We start from the raw sequence: 22319 nt of genomic DNA, 5'->3' as shown, positions 1-22319 counted from the left end.
TGCAACTTGATTCTTAACCCACCATGCCACTGCCACTGCAGGAATTCCTTTTTTTTTTTTTTGCTTTTTAGGGCCGCACTTGGGGCATGTGGAGGTTCCCAGGCTAAGGGTCCAATCAGAGCTACAGCTGCCAGCCCACACATGCCAGAGCCACAGCAACGCCAGATCCAGGCCGGGTCTGCGACCTCCACCACAGCTCACGGCAATGCCAGATCCTTAATCCACTGAGCGAGGCCAGGGATTGAACCCACAACCTCATGGTTCCTAGTTGGATTCATTCCACTGTGCCATGACGAGAACTTAAGGAATTCCTATTCCCTTTTCTCTTTTTAATTATAGCTCTCCTTGTGGTTTTTGATTTTCATTTCCCTGATGACTGGTAATGTGACAACTTCTTATAAATATCATTTGCAGCTAGGGTTATTTGCCCAATTGTGACTGCTGTGGTTTTACCTCTGAAGGACTTGAGGGTCTCCCCTTTTTAATTTTCCCCCAGCAGCACAGTAATGCCCCCTGCATTGTGAGTGTAATTCAAAGTCTTCTTGAGCACCAGCTGGGAGCTGGGCCCTCCGCTGGGTGCTGAGGATGCAGCAAAAAAAGCAAGATCTCACCTCTTGGAGAGCTCGAGGGGTGAGGGTACGGCTGTGGATTCGAATCCTTGCTTTGTCATCTCCCAGCCGTGTGGCCTTGGACAGCCTGAGTTTCCTCATCTGTGAAATAAGGTTGCTCTGCGAGTTACATGTCAGGTACTGAGCAGTGTCTGGCACACAGTGACTGCCTAGAAGGTATTTGCTGTTGTTAAAGATGAAACCAGCCAATTAAATAAATGTTAACAATGGCTAATGAGTTATGAACAGAGAAATACAGAGTGTCATGGGACACAGAGTGGGGATCCCTAACCCAGTCCAGGATCTGGAAGAAGCTGCCCAGAGGAAGGGAAAAAACAGAGAGATGATTGGAGTTCCCTTATGGCACAGAGGGTTAGGGATCAGCATTGTCACCGCAGTGGCTTGGGTCACTACTGTGGTGTGGGTTTGATCCCTGGCCCAGGAAATTCTACATGCCATGGGCACGGCCAGAAATAAATAGTAATAATAATAGAGATGATGGACGGGTAGGAATTGGCGACAGCGAGGGCAGGGAGTGAGTATGTGTGTCAGATGCAACAGCTTGTGCAAAGACTTGGAAGCTACAGAAGAGAGCATGGCATATTGGAGAGGCTGCAGTGTGTTCAGAATGTCTAGAGAAGGGCTACCCACTGAAATTCTTTGCTATGAAGGAAAATTACATCTGTGCTGCCCAGGGTGGGAGTCACAAGCCACATGTGACTATGAACGCTTGAAAGGTGGCTAAAGTGACTGTAGAACTGAACGTTTAATTTTATTACAACTGACTTAAATAGCCACTGTGGCTAGTGGCTGTATATTGGCAGCACAGGTGTGTGCACTGATGCATGACGTGCAGGACACGGTTGCAATGAAAGAGGAAGTGGAGGATGGCAAGGACCTCCGGGCTGCAAGGGGTTGGTATGGAGCTTGCACTTAATCCCAAATGCCAGGGGAAGGCACTGGTTGGAGATGGGAGGGTTAAACTGGGGGGGTGAGGTGACCTGGTTTTCATCTTTGAAGGATCACTCTCATTGCTGTAAGGAGCATGGATTGGGGTGGGGGCAGGGGGAAGCAGGGAGACCAACTTGGAGGTGGCCGTGATCCCCCTGCAAGAGATGATCGTTTTTTGGGGGCGTGTTTGTTTTGTCTTTTTAGGGCAACACCAGCAGCACATGAAAGTTCCCGGACTAGGAGTCAAATCGGAGCTGTAGCCGCCTGCCTACACCACAGCCGCAGCAACGCCAGATCCGAGTCACAGCTCATGGCAATGCTCCTTAACCCACTGAGCAAGGCCAGGGATCAAACCTACGTCCTCATGGATGCTCGTCGGGTTCGTTTCTGCTGAGCCAGGAAGGGAACTCCTCTGCGATGATCTTGCTTTGAATCAGGGAGAGGTAGACAAATTGGAGGTTGGGAGTGTAGGGTTCCCTTTGGGCTGGATTTTAGGAGTGAAGGAAAGAGAGGGTACCTGGGGATGCTACTTACTTGGCTGGTGTCTGTGTCCCCAAGCCCCAAGTCTGCGTCTTGATCAGGACCAGGAAGGGAGGTCTAGTTTCAGAAGCACAGGTCGACCTCGCTGTCGGCCCCTGCTGGCTGGTGCTGGTAGCGCCTTTAGCTCAGGGAAGGCGGGAGCCTTCAGGGCCCCTGGCTTGGGGACTGGGGGGTTAGGGGCTGCGGGAAGGCCCCAGGAGATCGGATGGGTGGGGTGCATTTCTAGAGACAGGTGCTGGCCTGTCCCTCCTCTCCGGGGGGTGGGGGAACGTCCACATCAGCTCCCAGTCTGAGCCACATGGCCCCTGGGAGGCAAGTGGTGGGGAAGGGGAGGGGCAGAGGTCAGTGCAATGGAGCAAGACCCCTCTCCCCCTCAAACCACGACAGGCACCTCCCCACCCGAGACAGGGTCCTGCACCCAAGGGTTGCCTCTGATTGCCCCCCCAGTTCTGGGGCGTCAGTGGCAAGCAGTAGGTGTGGGGGCAGGAGTGGGAGGCGGAGCGTGTCTCCCCAGAGGAGGGTGTGGCCCGTGGTCCGGGTGGCCAGCGGCTCCTGCCTGGGGAGATCTGACCTCGCTGCAGCCAGGCGGGCGAGCCAGGTGGGCTGAGCGTGCGGAACGCTTGGGGACCCCGGGGGGCTCGCCTGGCTCCCAGCCGCCGCGCGCCGCTCCTGCCGCACTTCCTCCGCAGCGCTGCCGCCCGCGGCCGCCGTGCGCCTCCGCCGAGCCGGTGAGTCAGGGATGATGCGGGCGTCGGAGAGGCCCGGGCCCCCAAACCTGACAGTGAAGGCTCCCTCCACCTGGCCTGCCAGACCCTTCCTCTCGGCCGGGGGTGGAGTTGGGGGTCCAGGAGGGGCAGGGGCAGGGCAGATAGCTGTTGCTGCCCAGGCTTGGGAGTGGTGGGCTGGGAGGGAGAGGAGTGAGGCGATGGGAGACATCAGCCAGGTTAAATGGCCTGTGGTCCGGGAAGGACGCCTCGGGGTGGGCAGAAAGATGCTGGGTCAAAACTCCGTGATGAGGCCTCCCCCGCCTCTGTGGGAGGATGCGGCACCCGGGTCCCCGGGGCGCTAGGGCTGCGCGGAAGAGGGCCCGGCCCCGCCGGCGTGCCGCCCGCTCTCCCAGTCCCCAAGCTCTGCTTTGCACCCTGTCCCCTTCTGCCGCCTGCTCCCCCCCGCCTCCGCCTTGGACTCTCGCCTTCTGTCTGCCTACCCACCTGGGGGCCCAGGGGCTTCCCCCTCCCCGCACTGGGGCCCCACCCCTGGCCCTGTGGTGGCGCTGGGGTCTCAGCCCTCCCACGAGGGTGAGATTGGTGCCGGGAGCTGAGCTCCTGGCCCCTCCAGCCTGGGGCCTGGAGGGGCAGCTGGTCAGGAGGGGCTCTGAAAGCCCCTAGAAACCCTAAAGCACAGAGAGGGGGCATTGGATGCCTTCAGAGTCTAAAAACACAGATGAGCCCCGAAGGGTTTGAGAGCTGAAGAGGAACGCCCTGGCAGGGCGGGGCAGGTCAGACCAGGCTCTGCCCACAGCTTGGGACCCTGGGAATGTCACTTCCCCTTTCTGAGCCCTAGCCGTCCTGGTGGCAAAACGAGGGCTTTGATAGACCAGTGGTTTTCCAACGGTTTCCCCCAGAGCCGGCCCCCTCTGCGGTGGGAGGTCGAGGGTCCTGGCCCCACCTGAAACTGCATTTTTACGTCATGAATATGGACCCCGGGTAGAGAAAGGGTTGTGCTCTTAACACAAACACTTTTGGACCCGCGGCTGTGGCCTCTTAGAGATCAGGATGTCCCAGAGCGAAAGTCAGGGACAGTTGTGGTCCCCGTTCCCCCAGCCTGGACTTCCGGCCCTGTGTACCCCCCTCTCGCTCCCCCGCCCCCTCCTGTTGGGCTGAACTCTCTAGACGAGGAGGCTGGGTCTACTTGGGCCCAGCTTCTAAACCTCTCCGGTCACGGGCTCCAGCCAGCCTCCCGGGCGGTGCCTCTGACTCTCTGTCCCCACAGAGGTTCCAGCTGTCCTCTGCTTAGGATGGCCTCGCCCTCCAGCCCTCCCGCTTTCAGGCTTGAGACGTCAGACAGAAGCCGGGAAGATGGTGCTGAGCGGGACAGAGGACAGCCCGGTGGTGGGGCCAGGCCGCCCCCCATGGAGTCCGCGTTCCAGCCAGAGGACCGGATGTTCCCCCCTCAGATCACAGTGGATCTCCACTACCGGAAGAGGGCAGGGGCCAGGTGAGGCCATGTGTGGAGCCCCGGCCACCCCAGCCTCACCTCCAGGAGTCAGCCGGGGGCCTGGCCCAGCCCCCGGGCCCCTTCCGCACAGCCTGTGGGGTCCTCTGTCAGACTCTGGCGGCTCCTGGGCCCTACAGGCTGAACTCTGCTCTGCTCTCTGGGGTTGCTCCTTCCAGAACCTTCCCCATTCTTGGCCTTCTGTCTTCTGGGGTTGTGTTCTTCTGGGTAGGGACATACTTTCAGGCATGTCCCTTGTTGGTGCCCACAGTCAGAGTCCAGTCCAGGAGAGTTGAGGACATCTGGAAATGTCCTGGCTTTGCTCCAGGGCTGAACCTGTGGTCCCAGGGGGGGTGGGCTCTGGGCGCTGAGGACGCTGGGCTTCTGCTCCGAGCCGTCTTCACTTTAACTTCCCGGTGATGCTTGCTAATTCAGACTGTGGGAGTCCACTCTCCTCGGAGTGCCACTTCCAGTCCTGGGGTGCACTGCCACCCCCATTGTGAGGCCTGACATAGGCGGCTGGAGATCCCGCGTGGGCCAGCCTTGGCCTCCTAGCCCAGAGCCCCCGTTCTGCTTGTGCAGTAGGACTGAGGTGAGACTTGGACCAGGGCAGGAGAAGAGGCTTGCGAGTGAGGCTCCTGGGAGCTGGGTCACCCGCCCAGGGCAGAACAGGCCCCTCAATGCCCTTTGGTGCTTCCATCTGTGCCCCTGTTGGGCTTTCCTTTCCCAGGACCACCCTGTGACAGGAAGTGCTTTGTTCAAATAGCCACTTCCCCGGCCGGATTGCCCACAGGCCTCCAGAGTCAGCCGCATGGCGCTCCTGGTCATGTTGCAGTCATGTGGTCTGCTGGGCGGATGATGGTGTGTCTGATCCGGCCAGGCAGTCTTGCAGCTTCCTGCCGTCAGTCATGCGATCGCGGCTGAAAACATGACTGATCCCAACGTTTAGAGTGTCCCCAGCACTGTCTTGGTTGACCCCTCCTGGGCAGACCTGAGGCTCTCCAAAGCCCCGTCTTGGCTGTCCCTTCACGTCTGCTGGTTGTGATGCCAGCAGCCCCGGGGGTGAGCTGGCCTCTGCGGGCAGTGATAGGCCCGGGAGGGGGCACCCCATGGACACTGTGCATTCAGAAGGGCTACAGGCCCCTCCTGGGCCTTTCCCGGAAGCGTGGTTTCTCAGTAAAACCTGTGACTGTCTCGTTTCCACTCTGGGCCCCGCCTCTTCGAGAAACCTCTGTCTGCCCAGCCCGAGTCTCCCTGAGGCTAGGAGTGGGGGGCTGGAGTTAGCTGATCAGCCCCCTTGAGTTCTGCACCACGTGACTTTGGGAAAGTTGCTTTATTTCCTTGTTTGTCGGATGGAGAAAATAGAGATTCCAGACCCAGGGCAGAGGTGAGGGGCAAAAGAGGCAAAAAGTCCACTGTTGGTCTGTAGATGGTTTCTGAGAACACGAGGGCTTCTCTTGATTCCGTGGTTGAGGCCAGTGGTGCACACAGCCCCTAACAGTTCCTGGGCGCCTCCTGGAGCCCCGTCCTGACCCAGCCCATCAGATTTCATTCTGGTGCTGAAATCAGCCCCGTGGGGCCAGGAGCCTTTGCAAGTCCATCGGGGCAGCTGTAGCAAAGGATAACAGCCACTGCCCAGAGATAGCCATGGTGCCTGGACTCGTGCCCTGGGCAGGCCTCTCCCTCCGCCAGGGGGCTCTGAGCACTTGGGGTCTCCTTGGGCTGCCTGGGACAGGGGAGGCTCTCCAAAGGCTCCCTTGGGGCTCCCTGCAGCATCCGTCACAAACCACATTCCCACAGCCAGCCAGACCCAAACCGTTTTGACCGGGACCGGCTCTTCCGCGTGGTGGCCCGGGGGGTCCCTGAGGATCTGGCTGGGCTGCCAGAGTACCTGCGCCGGACCAGCAAATACCTCACGGACACGGAGTACAGAGGTAGGCTGTGGCTCCTGGCCTGTCTGGGCCTCCCCGGCCCCTTCCACAGGCTTCCTCCCTGCAAATGTCCACTCCACTCTCTTTGTGTCCAGTAGTGTTGCTGAGACCTGGACACGCACCACACACTTCATCCGTCTCACAGCATGCTGTGCCCCATATCCAAAGATCTGTGTTGTTTGGGCTGATTAGAAAAATAGCATTTATTTAAAAAAATAAAAAGAAAGGAAAAACAAGAACATTTGCATATTCTAGAAGGTTCAAATAGTAATGAAATGGCTGAAGCAAGGATAAAAACATCTGTCATCCTGGGCCTCTGAGCGTGATCTGGAATACATCTTAAATACAGGAGCTAGATATTTCTGTCAACGGGAGGGGCCATGTGCCCTGATTTGCAGTGTGCTCCCCCCTACTCACCACCTCTTGTCTCACTCTCCGTTTTGGTACAAAGGCCTCTAACTGGTCACCTTAACAGCTCACAGTTCCCCACGGGGTGCACTGACTACAATTTAGTTACAACCCATTTCTTATCAGGACCCACTGAGGTTGACCATTTTGGCCTCAACACGCTGTGCCAGGCGCTCTGTGTGCTGAGAATTTTGTATGTAATTCCACGTGATCCTTTTTCTTTTTCTTTTCTTCTTCTTTTTTTTTTTCTGGCTGCACCTGTGGCATGTGGAAGTCCCAGGGCCAGGGGTCTAACCTGCACCACAGCTGTAACCAGAGCCACAACAGTGACAACACCGGACCCTTAACCCGCTGAGCCACCAGAGAAGTCCCATGCGATCCTTAAAATACCCCGGAATAGTCCCACTTTACAGTGAGGAGAACTGAGGGTAAGAGAGGCCAGGTGACTGGCCTGTGAGGGGACAGGGCCACGTAACAAGCACCAGCCTCTTGTGCAGGCAACCCTGCACACACGACGAACAATGCCTTAGGAACGTACTGTCTAGGGTAGAGACTGTAGTTAAGCCCGTTGGCATTTTCATGCCTGTCGTCTGGAGCCTTAACACCCGGCAGTGGGGGTGCTTTGGAGCTGGGTGTGCTTTGGAGTGTGGGCTCGTGGTCCAGGTCGGGGGGGCAACCTGAGCACCGTGTTGCCCCTTCCCCTGGCCTTGCCCCGCAGAGGGCTCCACGGGGAAGACGTGCCTGATGAAGGCTGTGCTGAACCTTCGGGACGGGGCCAATGCCTGCATCCAGCCGCTGCTGCAGATCGACCGGGACTCGGGCAACCCCCAGCCTCTGGTCAACGCCCAGTGTACAGACGCCTACTACCGCGGCCACAGCGCCCTGCACATCGCCATCGAAAAGAGGAGCCTTCCGTGTGTCAAGCTCCTGGTGGAGAATGGGGCCGACGTGCACGCCCGGGCCTGTGGCCAGTTCTTCCAGAAGAAGAGTCAAGACCCTTGCTTCTACTTTGGTGAGGAGGCTTCCCGGGCAACCTGAGCTGCAGAGGGGTAAGGCCTTGCCCAAGGTCACAGAGTCCACATGTGGCAGTGCTGGCCATTAAACCCAGGTCTGTCTGACCCTGAGGCTCATGCTTCTAACCGCTAGGCCGTCCATTAGGATAAAAGAGGTGTTTTATCCTTGGCTGGCCCAGAAGCTCACTGCACACGAGCTCAGACCAGGGCGGGGCAACGGTCATATGTCGAGACTTGACCAGACAGGGCCTGGATAAAGGGGCCTCTGTGCCAGGTGGCAGAGGGTCCTGGGCTCTGGCAAAAATAAGAGGAGGCAGCGGGGTGGGGACCCTGGTTGGAAGGCCCCTTTCTGCTCCCTTAGATGGTGGAGAGCTTTGGGGCCCTCTTCCTTGGGTCAGAGCTGGACAGACTGGCCTTGACCGGGCTTCTAGGAGAAGAGAAGGAGCAGCTGCCCTAAGCTGGGCCCGGGGACCCTCTCCACTTACTGCACAGGCCTGCGTGGGCCTGGGACCCATGGCAGTGCTCCCTCCCACTACACCCATGGGTGCCTGGGAGGCTTGGCCTTCTGTCCAGGGAGGGTGACAAGCAGGCATGTGGGAGCTGGGAGCCCCAAGGCCTAAGCCACCCCCTCGGCCCCCAGGCGAGCTGCCCCTGTCCCTGGCCGTCTGCACCAAGCAGTGGGACGTGGTGACCTACCTCCTGGAGAACCCACACCAGTCCGCCAGCCCGCAGGCCGCTGACTCGCTGGGCAACACGGCCCTGCATGCCTTGGTGGCAATCGCTGACAACTCAGTCAAGAACACTGAGCTGGTGACCCTGATGTATGACAAGCTCCTCCAGGCTGTGGCCCGCCTCTACCCCACAGTGAGGCTCGAGGACATCCCCAACCTGCAGGGCCTCACGCCCCTGCAGCTGGCCGCCAAGGAGGGCAAAATCGAGGTGAGCAGCTGGCCCCCCTCCAGGAAGCAGCAGGGCTCAACTTGGTGGGTTTTTTTTTTTTTTTTTTTTTTTTTTTTTTTTTTGTCATCTTTTGTCTTTTTAGGGCTTCAGCCAAGGCATGTGGAGGTTCCCAGGCTAGGGGTCGAATCTGAGCTGTAGCCACTGGCCTACACCACAGCCACAGCAACAGGGGATCCGAGCCGTGACTGTGACCTACACCACAGCCCATGGCAACTCTGGATCCGTAACCCACTGAGCAAGGCCAGGGATTGAACCTGCATCCTCATGGATGCTTGTCACTCGTTTCCACTGAGCCATGACAGGAACTCTGTCAACTTGGGATTTCTGTAGGAGGAGCCTGCACTGGTGTCTAGCTAGGGATATTTTCAGCGGGCGCCTCTTGCATGTGTGTGTTTATTGATAAATTATATATAACCTATTATAAAACAGGGACTGTTTCTTTAAAGCCATTTGGATTCCTTGATTCGGAGACAGGCTTCTCATTTTCTGTGCCATCACGTTGTCTTCGTGCTGATGGCTAAGTGTTCTCGACGGCACGTGTGCCAGCATTTCGTTTACGGTAACAGCTGCCCGTTTGCCTCCCAGTTTGACATTAAAAAGATTGTATGGAGTGTCTCTGCTGGGGTGCAGAGGGATAAGGACCTGGCGTTGCTATAGCTGTGGCTCTGATCACAGTTGCGGCTCGGATTCGATCCCTGGCCCAGGAACTTCCACATGCGGCTGAAAAAAGAAAAAAAAAATTTTTATGGCGTTTTTTGCTGCACAGGATTTTTTACTTTTTTATGGGTCCAAGTGTAATTATCCTTTCCTTGAGATTCCTTGGTTTTGCCTTTGCTTAATTCCTTCTACCAGGTTTTAAAATCTTGTGTATATTCCATGTCCGTGTTTTCTTCAAGACTTTTCTTTTCCCATTTATTTTTCAGTGTCTAAAACTTTGATTTATCTGGAAGTTATTCCAGCATAAAGATTAAACATGATCCAGCTCTACTTTTTTCTCAAACGGCTTTTTGGTTTTCTGATCGTTACTCTCAGGGAAGCCTCATGGGTCTACAACCCACGCTGTTGATACAGGGCCCTGTGCTTAGACCACAGGTATTTTTTAAGGTTAAGATAAAAGTGAACACACATGGAGGGAGTTCCCATCGTGCTGTAGCAGAAACGAATCTGACTCGGAACTGTGAGGTTGCAGATTTGATCCCTGGCCTCGCTCAGTGGGTTAAGGATCCGGCGTGGCCGTGGGCTGTGGTGTAGGTCCCAGATGCAGCTTGGATCCTGCGTGGCTGTGGCTGGGGTGTAGGCCGGCAGCTGTAGCTCTGATTTGACCCTTAGCCTGGAAACCTCCATATTCCGTGGGTGCAGCCCTCAAAAACAAAAACAAAAGCAAAACCAAAACGTATATGGAAGTTTCACTGTTTTTCCCCTGCCCTCCAAGGTCCTTGGGCTGTAGGAACCCCCTTGGCCGACCAGAGGGAGCGTGGCTGTGTGGCCATCCCCCAGTCGGGCCCCTCCCTCTCCCCCGTGCCTCACTCGTAACCAACTGCTTCTGGATCTGTTCGGGTGAGGGTGCTTTCTAGTCTGCTGAAAGCTCTAGACTCTGGCCTAGACGTGTAACTGGTAGCCTCTGATCTCAAGGGCCTGAGGGACCCCTGGACTGGGGGTCGGTGTGCGGAGGTGGCCACACAGGCCAAGCTCACGGGCGCCCCTGCAGATTTTCAGACACATCCTGCAGCGGGAGTTCCCTGGGCCGTGCCAGTCCCTTTCCCGCAAGTTCACGGAATGGAGCTACGGGCCTGTGCGGGTGTCGCTGTACGACCTGGCCTCTGTGGACAGCTGGGAGGAGAACTCAGTGCTGGAGATCATCGCCTTTCACTGCCGAAGCTCGGTGAGCCCGCGGCGGCGGGCCTGGCAGGGCTCCTGCTGGGCCGCACCTGCCCTGCCACTGTGGCTGCCCCTCTCGACCTGGCTGCTGGGCACACACCCACTCCCCGCCAGGGTCCCGGTGGCTACCACTGGGGCCTCGCTGTTGACCAGCACCTCCTCTGGACTGGCCACTCCACGGCCACAGGGTGGGGTGGGGGCCGGAGGGGAGGGGTCCCTTGGGGCCCCATCCTCCCCCCTGAATCCCCGCATATACTGGGGGGCCGCGCCTCTGGCTCCCCCCTTCCCATCCCAGGACCGACACCGAATGGTGGTTTTGGAGCCGCTGAACAAACTGCTGCAGGAGAAGTGGAATCTGCTCACCCCCAGGTTCCTCATCAACTTCCTGTGTTACCTGATCTACGTGTCCGTCTTGACCGCCGTCACCTACCACCAGCCCGCCCTGGAGAAGGCAAGCCTGGAGGGCGCACCCTGGTGGGAGATGGGGCGGGGGTTACCGCCTGGCGGGGCTGCGCATGCGCTTACACAGCTGGGCCGAGCGGGGAAGCTGGCGCGGCGGCGGTGACAGGAACAGCACTGAGATGCGCCCCCTGTGCGAACGTATTCTCAGTGATCGATGTGCGTTAACTTATTTAATTAATGTTCACAACAACCCTCTGACCATTATCATCCCCAGTTTATAGCTGGGCGAAGGGAGGCACAGAGAGGTTAGGTAACTCATCCAGGGTCACACAGGCTGCGAATGGTGGGAATGGGACCTGAACCCAGGCAGGAGTCTGGCTCCGGCGCTCGCCTTGCTCCGCTTCTCTGGGGCCTCTCCACGGCTCACGCTCAGAGGGCCCTCGGCCCAGCTCTCAGCGGGGAGCTGCCGGGAGGGGGCCCAGGCCCAACCTGAGTGTCTCTCCAAGCAGGACCTCCTGACGCTTGGGAACTCCACGCTGCTGCTGGGCCACATCCTGATTCTGCTCACGGGGGCCTACCTCCTCATGGGCCAGGTGAGGGTCCCCTCCCCACCCCCAACCTGGAATCTGCTGCCAGGCCTTAGAGCAAGGTAACGGCATCCCTTCATTTACGGGAGATGAACCCCACACCTGGTGCCAGGGCAGCTGAGGGCCGGGAGTTCTGGCCTTGCCTTTGGGGCTGGGTACCCTCCTGCCACGCTCTCAGGGGTGCCACGGGACAGCACGTGACTCCTACCTGCCCTGGGAAAAAGCTGGAAGCCCCCGACCCCAGGGAGCACAGAGGGAGGGGGCAGGGGGACCTCAGCCCCGTGCCCCCAGCAGGGTCTCTTCAGGCGAAGATGCTGCCAGTCTGCAGGACACAGGCTGGGCCGTGGCATTGAGACTCTGAGAGCTGGCAGGATTTGGGCCCCAAGGCCAGGGTGGCTGGCCTATCAGGTGGTCCCTGGGCGGAGGAGAAGGAGGGACAGAGCGCCCATCACCATGTGGAGGGGAGTCCCTCACCTGGACCCACAGGCTGTGCTGTGTGGGTGTCTGCGCGGCCGCACTTCTGGGAACCAGGGTCCAAAGCTTTCTCAGTTATCAGCAGGATTCCCGAGCCTCCACACGAGTCAGAGCTGCTGCCTGAGCCAGGAGGCGGTCCTGGGCAGGGAGGGGCGGCCGGCCGGCGGGCTCCATGCCCCCCTCTGCTCCGCAGCTGTGGTACTTCTGGAGGCGCAGGCTGTTCATCTGGACCTCCTTCGTGGACAGCTACTTTGAGATCCTCTTGTACGTGGCCCACTCCTCCGCCCCGTCGGTGGCAGAGCCCAGCAGGCCAGCTTTTAGGGCACAGGACCTGGGGCCAGGGAGCTGGGGGGCTGGGACCAGCGCCCGGGCCCGACTCAGACAGGGGCGTGGGCGGCTGTCCCGTCAGTGTCGGTCAGGATCACGGTAATTACATCCACCGCGGCCTCGCTCTGCACCAGTGGAGCCTGAGCTCTTTACAAGCCGTACCTTTACAAGCCGTGCCTCGAGGGGGCGATGGCGGTTACCCCCGTTTTACCAAGGCCCACAGGGGTTAATACCTTGCCTGAGACAGATCGGTCCAGGCCCAGACAGAGGGGAACGTCTCACCTCTCAGAGGGGTGGGAGAGGCAGGGGGATCAGCACTGGGAGGGGCGGCCTGCAAGCTGACTGCAACCCCCACCCCCCCACCCCCGCCCCGCCCCGCCCTGCAGCCTGGTCCAGGCGCTGCTCGCGGTGCTGTCCCAGGTGCTGTGCTTCCTGGCGGTCAAGTGGTACCTGCCCCTGCTCGTGTCCTCGCTGGTGCTGGGCTGGCTGAACCTGCTGTACTACACGCGTGGCCTGCAGCACACGGGCATCTACAGCGTCATGATCCAAAAGGTGAGGGCAGAGAGCCCGGGGCGGCAGGGGGTGGGGGTGGGGTGACTGCGCAGGGCTGGGCACGGCGCCCAGGGGCCTCCCTTGGGCCTCAGCCAGCAGGAGCCTCCCCACAGCTGAGCAGCCAGGGGGAAGATGGGCGTGTCCGCTGGGCACCTCGCTTCCAGACACGCCAAATGTGAGCATGGGGGGTGAGCACGCATGGGCCACACGGAGCACGTGCATCCCAAAGGGACAGAGACTGTGCACACAAGCTCATCCGTGGGCCTGTGACACTTGGGCACATGGATGTGTCTGCATTCATTTATTCATTCAACAAACGTTTAGGAAGTGGGTGCTATGTATGGGCAAAGTCCTGTTCTAAGTGTCAGGAACACACTATTTTGTCTTTTTTGCCTTTTCTAGGGCTGCTTCCCATGGCATATGGAGGTTCCCAGGCTAGGGGTCTAATCGGAGCTGTATCCGCTGGCCTACGCCAGAGCCACAGCAACGCAGGATCCGAGCCGCAACTTCGACCTACACCACAGCTCATGGCAACGCCGGATCCTTAACCCACTGAGCAAGGCCAGGGATGGAATTCGCAACCTCATGGTTCCTAGTCAGATTCGTTAACCACGGAGCCACGATGGGAACTCCAGGAACACACCATTTTGTTCTGGAATAGAATAGACAAGTCCTCGCTCTTCTTCTTTTTTTTTTTTTTTTGTATTTTTTGCCATTTCTTGGGCCGCTCCCGCAGCATATGGAGGTTCCCCAGGCTAGGGGTTGAATTGGAGCTGCAGCTGCTGGCCTATGCCAGAGCCACGGCAACACCGGATCCCTAACCTACTGAGCAAGGCCAGGGATCGAACCCGCGACCTCATGGTTCCTAGTCGGATTTGTTAACCACTGTGCCATGATGGGAACTCCTGAGTTCTCGCTCTTCTGAAGCTGACATTCTAGAGGAAACAAAAACACTCGGAAGCTGATGAGAATGGTGCAGGCTGCCAAGCTCTCTGAGGGAAATACATAGGGCAGTGTGACGGCCAGTGACTGGGGCAGAGGGTGCTTTAGGCTGGGTGCTCCGGGAGTCCTCTGGGAAGAGGTAGCATTTAGGTCGAGACCTGGAAGAATGATTCAGCCAGCACGGACTCAGGAAGCAGCATTCTGGGCAAACGGGAGAGCAAGGGCCAAGGCCAGGGGCCAGACCAGGTCTGGAAGGCTTGGGACGGGTGGAGAGGCTGGGAGAGGGAGCTGGGGGGAAGGTGGAGGTGGGGGCTTTGCTGGCCATGGGGAGGGGTCTGCAGGCCCCAGAGGACTTTTTTTTTAAATCATGGCAAAATGTACATAACAGAATTTACCATCTTCATCATTTTTAAGTGACCCAAGTACATCACGTCATGCAGCCATCAGCCCGTCCACCTGCAGCACCGTCTCACCTTCCCCAACTGAACTCTGCCCCCATTAAACACTCACGCCCCCATCCCTTTCCCCCCAGCCCCCATCCTAACTCTGCTCTGTGAATGGCACTATTCCGGGTACCTCAAATAAGGGCAGTTGTGCAGCACTTGTCCTTTCGTGTCTGGCCTATTTCGCTGAGCGCAGTATCCTCAAGGTCCATCCCTGGGGGCGCATGGCAGAGTCTCCTTCCCTTTAAGACTGAATCGTACTTCACTGTACGTAGATGCCGTATGTTGTTCATCCGCATGTCTGTCCGCGAACACGTGGGTTGTTGCCACCTGTTGGCTGTCGTCAATGATGCTGCTGTGAACGTGGGGTGTGCAGGTGTCTGAGTTCCTGCTTTCAGTGCTGTTGGGTGTATTCGAGACGTGGAGTTGCTGGATCCCAGTTCGTTTTTCGACCCTGGAGGGTTTTGAGCAGGAAGATGTGGTCTGATGCAGATTTTTTACAGAGACGTCTTCTCACAGTGGCCCCACAGGCCCCGTGTTTGCACACCTGTGCGTGCGTGCGGTGGGAGCTTGGGGCTGAGGCAGGGTCTGGCCAGCTACCCACCCGGCTCCGGGCGCCTGTGTTCTAGGTCATCCTTCGGGACCTGCTCCGCTTCCTCCTGGTCTACCTCGTCTTCCTCTTTGGCTTTGCTGTAGGTAAAGGCCCCCATCCCCACCCGTCCCTGGCCCACCCCTGAGGCTGCTGGCTGGTCTCCCAAGCTGAGGACCCCCGCCTCCCTCTCGCAGCCCTGGTGAGCCTGAGCCGGGAGGCCCAGGCCCTCGGGGCCCCGCTGGGCTCCAACGCCACAGAGGCGGCAGGAGAGGGGGACAAGGAGGGCAGCGAGGCTCTGTACAAGGGCATCCTGGACGCCTCCCTGGAGCTGTTCAAGTTCACCATCGGCATGGGGGAGCTGGCCTTCCAGGAGCAGCTGCGCTTCCGCGGGGTGGTGCTGGTGCTGCTGCTGGCCTACGTGCTGCTCACCTACGTGCTGCTGCTCAACATGCTCATCGCCCTCATGAGCGAGACTGTCAACAGCGTGGCCCACGACAGCTGGAGCATCTGGAAGCTGCAGGTGCCTGGGAGCGGCCCCGCCCCTCCCCACGTTCTGGGCACAGCAGAGCCCCGCTCTCACCGGCGTCTCCCTCATCCATCCTTTCCTCCCTGGGGTCATGTGAGGATGGAGTAAGGTCTCGGGCGTGCCTGGCACACAGCAGGCGCTCGGCGTGTTAGTGGCCGTCATCATTAGGAGTGTTTCCCAAGTGCCAAGTGCAGGGCTAGGCACAGTCTCAGACTCTAAACACAAAGCAGAGGACAAGACAAAGACCCCCCACACACACACACCTCGTGAAGCCCCCAATCTGTGTTCATCACATGCTAAATGGTGTCGGCTTGGTGGGCAGGGGCGGGGGCAGAAGCAGGACCCTGGGGCTGACCCAGCCTGGAGGAGGTGGGGAGCAGAGGGAGCTGGGAGCTGTAGAAGCAAGAGCTGCCTCTTGACCTGGGAGGGCTGGGTGGGTCTGGACACCCAACGCCGGTGCAGGGAAGCCTTGCCCGGGGACAGGGGCTGGACTGCACTACCTGGTCACTGCTGACCCTGGGCAAGCCCCTTACCTCCTCTGGGCCTCACCTGCAAAGTTCTATGCCCCACCCGACTCGGCCCAGCAGCAGACACGTGTAAAGTTCTGTATCTGGTGGTGTGAAATTCTAGAACCTGTAGCTGTGCAACTGCAAGTTGCTGTAGGGCAGTCCTTACATGCTGACTCCCCAGCAACACCCAAAGCATGTTATCCTCCAGCTATACGTGCGTGGGTAACAGATTCAGAGGGATGCAGGGCGCACCACATAGGTAAACTAACTTTGGACCTGGATTCAAATCCACACACTTAGGAGATGTTGAGTTACACTGGAAAATGCTGGCCACGCTGTCTAATGCATCCTTTGTCCCCAGAAAGCCATCTGTGTCCTGGAGATGGAGAAAGGCTACTGGTGGTGCAGGAGGAAGAAGCAGCGGGCAGGGGTGAAGCTAACAGTTGGCACCAGGCCAGACGGGAGCCCAGATGAGCGCTGGTGCTTCAGGTGAGCAGGGCTTTGGGGACCTTGCTGAAAGCCAGGGGACAGCAGCTAGAGCCGGGTCTGGTGGGAAAGGCAGGGCCTCAGAGCGCCAGGGGATGCCACCCCGGGCAGGTGAGGTCAGCGACGCTGCATCTCACAGGCCTGGGCTCCCCGGCCTGCCGCTCTGCCTCAAGGGTCATCTTCCGCCCCACGGACTGAAACTGAAGGTCCCTCCTTGGTGGCCCCTGACCTACTCCTTCTGGCCTGTAAGGGAGTGGAGCCAGGAGGCCCAGAAGCCGGGGGGTCCTCGGGTGAGAGCACGCCCGCCTGGCCCTGGCTGGTCTGCTTTGCCCTCCCAACTCCCCGATCCTGACTGTGGAGACTACGACCCTTCCCTGGAGAGCAGACTCTCCCGCAGGAGAGGGGACCTGGTGACAGATGCGCAGCCAGAAATACACCTTCCTGAGATAGCGGCCAGGCGAAGGGGGTGGGACTTAGGCATGTGCAGTAGCCACACAAGGGCCTGGGAACGTATGATGCAGCTGGTCTAAATGCCCTGGATGCTGGGGGCACCGGGCAGAAGCAGCGGTCTGAGAGCTTCAAAGATGGGGCTTAGGCTGGGGGCTGGTGATGCCATGTCCTGCGGAGAGGGGCAGGGGAACCCCATCCTCCTCAAAGTCCCCATGCCCCCTGCCCCCAACCAGGGGCGGGCCCCTCTCCTGGGGAAAGGCAGGCTGGCCCCTCGGCTCCCTGGAGCCTCATAGCTGCCCTGTCACTCTCAGGGTGGAGGAGGTGAACTGGGCTGCGTGGGAGCAGACGCTGCCCACGGTGTGTGAGGAGCCCTCGGGACCACCAGGCAGCTCTGGTGAGTAGGTGTGTGCGTGTGCACGTGTGTGAGCTCGGGCGCGCTTGGCCGCAGGGCACAGAGCGTCTGGGGCAGGACCTCCTCTGGGGCCGCTTCCCAGCTCCACTCAGGCAAAGTGTCTGCCCCTTAAAGGGGCCTTCCCCAGCCTCTCCACCCCGCGTCTTCGCAGTCACCTGGGAAAACCAGCTCTTGGTCCCTCCTCGCCCCCTGCCCCAGCCCAGCGCCCCCTCCTGGCTGGGCTCCAAGCCCCTGCGCCCTGGTCCATTCAGTGGGTGCCAGGCCTGGGCTGAACCTGGGAGCCAGCAGGGAACAAGCTAGGGAGGCCGCCTCAGTCCCTGCTGGCTCCACCCCAACAGGCCAGCCTTGCGGTTCCCACACCACCAAGAAGCCACTTCCTCCCCCCCCCCCGCCCCCTGCACCATCACTCTGTGGCCTTCCCCCCACAGGGCCCTGCTCTGGGACCAGCTCCTCCAGAGCAGGCCCCTTCTGGAAGCTCTAGTAGCTCCCAGCTCATCTGCACCCTTCCTCTCCTTTCTCACGCTCTTTCAAAAACACTCGCTGGGTCTGTGTTCCTCAGCCCTCCCCACAACAGCCCCCACGTCGCCGTGGCCTGGGTGTACGGAGTGTCCCGCCGGCTTCCCGGGCTCCTGTCCTGCCCACCTGTCCCTGTGCCCCCTTCCTCCGTGTCCTGCTGCCGAGGCTCTGAAAGCCTGCTTGTCCCTCATCTTGCCCCAAGCATTCCACACACCCACCCACACCCCCACCTGCCTTGGCCTCCAACTGGACACCCCCAGTGGAAACAGCCTTGGGGCGGCGGCCCTACCTAGACCGCGTATGCAAGCCCACCCATGCCAGCCCAGGCAGGAGGCCCTGAGGGCCCCCCTCCCGCCGGTGCTGAGCGTCCTGGGGACCCTCTGCCCATCATCATCTCGCACGCCCGCACCATGGCGGGGCTGCTTGCCGGCTCCCAGGCCTCCAGAGTAGGCTTTCAGCTCCAGGCTTAGCCTTCGGATGTGGACGAAAACTACGCACAGCCCCCGCCACACAATACCTCCCACTGCCTGGAAGGCCGCCCTCCTCTCCACGGGCCAAGGCCCAGAGCTGTTGTCCAGCCCCCTCCAGCACCTCCCTCCACGCACAGCAGGTCCCTCAATGGCACGCCTTGTTCCTCTCCTTCCTCTGCTCTTGTCCCTGTTGGAACTGCCCTTCCTTGGGGTGTCCAAATCCAGCACCTTCCACAGGTGGGGGCGGGAAGGGCCCTCTCTCATCTGAGCCGTGACTCTCACCTGCTTCTGGTTCATCAGCACGTCGCAGGTGTTCTGGTTTCTAACACAATGCTGCCACTTCCAGGGACCATCAGCTCCTCGGCAGAGGGCCCTGACTGACCCAGGGCAGGGGTACAGGAGATAGTTGGAGAGCAGGGAAAGGGATTGCTGGGACTCCGGGATCACCTGTTGTCCACAGGGCATGTTGCTGTTTCATGCCTGTGAGCTCCTCCTGTTTCCCTGGCACCTGTCCTTGGTGACACACACCAAAGGCCAAGCCACAGTGGTCTCCATCCTGCTTACAGGTGACACGAACGAACCCCTGGCCTCCCAGCCCAGCCAGGACAGTGTGACGGAGGAAGACAACGTGCCCCTCCAGCCCCTGGAGTCGCGCTGATTCAGCAGGAGGCCTGAAGGCCAGAGCGGGGAACTAGTCTAGCCCTATCTGCTGGCCCTGGGGCCCCAGAGAACATGGGTGGTCAAAATAAATATTTTCCCATGACTGCCTCTCCTGAAAACATTGTTTGCGTAAAGGTGCTGGGCCCCTGGGCTGTTGCATGTCTCCGTGAGCACAGGTCTGTGTCTGGGCACAGGGGACCCTCACCCTGCAGGTAGCTGGCCAAGGTACTGGGCCTGCTGTCACCCCAGACGCAAGATGGTGGACATGGGCAAGCACGGCCACCACTCCTTCCTCTCTCACAGTCTCCAGATACCCCTCAAAGCCGCCCCCAGGTCGTCTCTAAGCCTTCAGGTTCCTGGGCTTGCTTAGCTCAGGCTGTGGATTATTGCTCCTCTCCCCACGGGCTTCCGGCTTAGTTCCCACCCCTCCAAGCCAGAGGGACCTTCCCTAGACAGTAGGACAACACGTTACCCCTGTCTCTGAAGGCCTGAGAGGCTTCCAGCGCCCTCGGGGGCCCCTAGCTGGCATCCCCAGCCCTCCATGGTTCTGCCCAAGCATTTCTAGACACCACCTGCTCTCCCTTCGCACAGGCCGATGATCTCGTGTGTGACTCCTAGGTTCGGCTCTCTCAAGAAGCCTCCATTAAAAGCCCATACTTATTTCTAAGACCAGCTCAAAAATCTTTGTCTCACTATCGCCTTTCCAGTTTCCTCCCTTGGGGTAATGTGTGTTCCTAGGACGTGAGGGCACGGGTTGAATGTTTTAAGTAGCAAGCCTGTTCCCACGCTGGGAGGGAGGCTTCCCGGTCGGGGTGACGGGGGCACTCCTGAAGGAGTCCCGATGGAGCCGGGGCGGAGGAAGGCGAGTGAGAACGGTCGGTCGGAATGCCGGGGTTGCAGACTCGTTCGGGGAGGCCAGACAGCACCGCCCCCCAGAACCTGGAACAGCTAAGGTGGGTGCACATTGGCTGCAGGCCCGGGCTTTGCAGCGTCTCAAGGGCCTAGTCGCATGTGAAGCTCAGAACAACCACCGCTGGTCTCTGCAGCTCCACCTTCCAGACCCGCAACTGCAAGCGCTATTCGCCGCAAACCACACAGCATCAGAACAGAGCCCGTCCGGCGTGACTGCTCGGGCCCTGCGCAGGCGCTCTGGGGCTCTCCAGAGCCTGTGACCCAGAATTCCCGAGCCTCGGAAGAGACCATTGGCTCTACAGACGGGGGGAGTTCGGGGCGGAGCGGCGGCGCCTGTACCGTCAAACAGGCTGGAAGTTCCCGTGAGCCTTTGCCAGGACTCCTCACCCTTCTGTAAAGAGTGGAATATTCCAACTCCTTAAGAATCTGGGACCGGAAGGATGCGGCCTTTTCCCTGTGGGGTTGAGTTCGCTCGGTGCCTCGCTCCTGCTCGCGGGGGGGCCGGGGCCGGGGCGCGGGCGACAGAGCCTTTCTCACTTCTCAAAGATGTTCGCGGGAAGCGTAACTGCAGGGCGGCGGGCGGCTGCGCTCACACAAGCATTGGGGCGGGCGCTGTGGCCGGGTGTTGGGGGATTGGGCCGGAGGCCCGAGGACCATGTGCATGTTTGTCGGGAGCCTGAAGTCCCTGCAGGTCAGGGCCCTGCCCCAGGCTAGCCGCTGGGAGTGAGCAGCCCCGAGAGAAGCGGGTAAGCGGGCTGCCTGCACCCGAGGGCGCGGAACAGGGTTCGTAGTGGGATTGCGAGGGGAGCTTGCTCGGCTCTCATGATGATTATGTATAAAATGTCGTCAGAAGCGAGAAATGACGAATTTAACGCCGATCTGACCGCAGTCGCTGAAACCGACTTCAGGTATGGTAACTGCCAGAATGCGTCCTAAGTGCACGTTCTATTCCATATTTCAGGTGGCAGGCCCGCTCAGGGCTTTGGGAACCGGAGCAGCATCCTTGCTCGAGGTAAGGGCCAGTCGGGGCAGGGCTTGGCAGGTAACCTAGCTGTTTTAATCTCAAATGCACTGATCTTGACGTCTACTTCGTCGCCGTGACATAATTATGAACCGCCTCCTTGCGTAACTGCAACGTTAGGCGGTTGCAGGCTTCTGGTCTGACACTGGTTATGTCTAAGGAGCATCTGTATCGAGGAGCAATTGTGTCAGAATGCCTCCCTGCAGGCTGTATTTTAGGGTGGTTTGGGGAGTCAGGGCTTTGGCGTGGTGAGGTACTTGGCTGCTCTGATGAAATCACTAATAGGAAGTGCCGTCAGAAGCGATAACTGACGATAATAACTCCTGGCTGACTGCAGTCGAGCCCTCACAAGTAGCTGGTGCCCAGGAGTAAGTTGGTCTGGGCTGTGACCTGGAATTTTTTGTTCACCCAGGCTGCAGATTACCAAGGTGCCAGCATGTGATCACCAACAGCTGAGCATGGCCTGCTCAGAAGGTAAGCAAGCTCTGTTCTGTGGAGGGGCTGGTGGTTTCAGGGGCCTATTGGCAGTGCCACCTGGCTGATCTGATACCTTGTACTGCGTAGCCCTTGACCTTTATTGTCAGAATGTGGTTCATGGTGTCTGGGTCAGACTGCACAGTGAGCCCAGGAATTCTTTTTTATGTCATAGAGCCCTGAGCAGTCTGCTTCTGTGTTCAGAGATGCTCTGAAAATTGATGGCCTTAGCTTTGTAATGTTTAATGTGACTAAATGGGTTAAAAAACATCCGCAGTGAACCGAGTTCTTTAGGGACTCGTGATAGGATGGCTGTAATTTGTAGTGGTGGCTGGCAGCACAGAACAATCTGTCCTTGGCACCTGCTGTCTGTCAACAGGTGCCTCGTGTGCATCCCACCAGGTGTTGAGCGCTGAAGAATGATCAGCAGAGCAGAGTTTTAAAGCTGCCAGCGGTGGCCCAGAGACCTCAGCCCAAGAAGAGGTAAGATTTGATCTGAACAGTAACCACCACCCTATGGTAGAATGCCTAAGCAGCTAGTTTTGTTAAAATTGGTTTGAAGAAAAAGATATCAAATGATGAAATAACCCAAAAAAGCTGGAATTACCGGCAGATGGTACAGTGGTGAACCTATGGTTTTCTGAAGATATCTTTTATGCTGTGATTGACTTCTTGGAGTATAAAGTAAGATTGATGGATCTGAGTTTCTTTACAGGCTGTGCTGCAGCAGAGGCAGAATTCGAAGGCCCAAGGACCAGTCCTGGCCATCCATCCACTTGGACTCTGAAAACCGGGCCTTGACAGTTGGTGTAGAAATGATGCTCACCTCGTGCTGAGGGGACAGAATTGCCACTGAGGGAACCAAGAAATGGACTTGTCAACCTTTCCCTGGGACAGGCACTTTCGGTGTTAGTAGATTCATGAGTTTTTCATCATCGTCTCTTAACCAAAAGGAGCTTTTGCATTTTAAAATACTGTAAATTTGTTATATTTGGTGTTTTAAACTGGAAATGTCACAAAATGTCCATGCAGTTACAGTAAACACAATGAAAGGATGGTCT

General features: G+C 58.6%; 1 protein-coding gene across 3 annotated transcripts; it reads left to right on the top strand.

Moving 5' to 3' along the window:
- Positions 2209-22313, top strand: TRPV2 (transient receptor potential cation channel subfamily V member 2). Of its 3 annotated transcripts, XM_013980349.2 has the most exons (19): positions 2209-2827; positions 4092-4316; positions 6114-6247; positions 7371-7664; positions 8306-8604; positions 10334-10507; positions 10799-10954; positions 11415-11498; positions 12160-12230; positions 12680-12845; positions 14860-14926; positions 15017-15342; positions 16219-16346; positions 17105-17187; positions 18758-20509; positions 20725-20775; positions 21197-21258; positions 21638-21741; positions 21974-22313. In XM_013980349.2, exons 2-15 carry the CDS (start codon positions 4117-4119, stop codon positions 18847-18849), a joined length of 2274 nt encoding a protein of 757 aa, XP_013835803.1. In that variant the 5' UTR covers positions 2209-2827; positions 4092-4116; the 3' UTR covers positions 18850-20509; positions 20725-20775; positions 21197-21258; positions 21638-21741; positions 21974-22313. The 3 variants fall into 3 exon arrangements, with proteins under 3 accessions (XP_013835803.1, XP_020923577.1, XP_020923578.1); XM_021067918.1 differs by having other exon boundaries at positions 2643-2827; positions 10334-10954; XM_021067919.1 differs by having other exon boundaries at positions 2643-4316; positions 10334-10954; positions 21661-21741.

Source organism: Sus scrofa, chromosome 12, assembly GCF_000003025.6.
Source record: "Sus scrofa isolate TJ Tabasco breed Duroc chromosome 12, Sscrofa11.1, whole genome shotgun sequence".
NCBI lineage: Eukaryota > Metazoa > Chordata > Mammalia > Artiodactyla > Suidae > Sus > Sus scrofa.
This window is presented reverse-complemented; position numbering and strand designations above follow the sequence as displayed.

Coding starts and splice junctions, on each gene's coding strand:
- TRPV2 (XM_021067918.1), top strand. CDS start 4,117: ATGGCCTCGCCCTCCAGCCCTCCCGCTTTCAGGCTTGAGACGTCAGAC. Junction 12,846..14,859: donor ACAGCGTCATGATCCAAAAG/GTGAGGGCAGAG, acceptor CCTGTGTTCTAG/GTCATCCTTCGGGACCTGCT. Junction 14,927..15,016: donor CCTCTTTGGCTTTGCTGTAG/GTAAAGGCCCCC, acceptor TCCCTCTCGCAG/CCCTGGTGAGCCTGAGCCGG.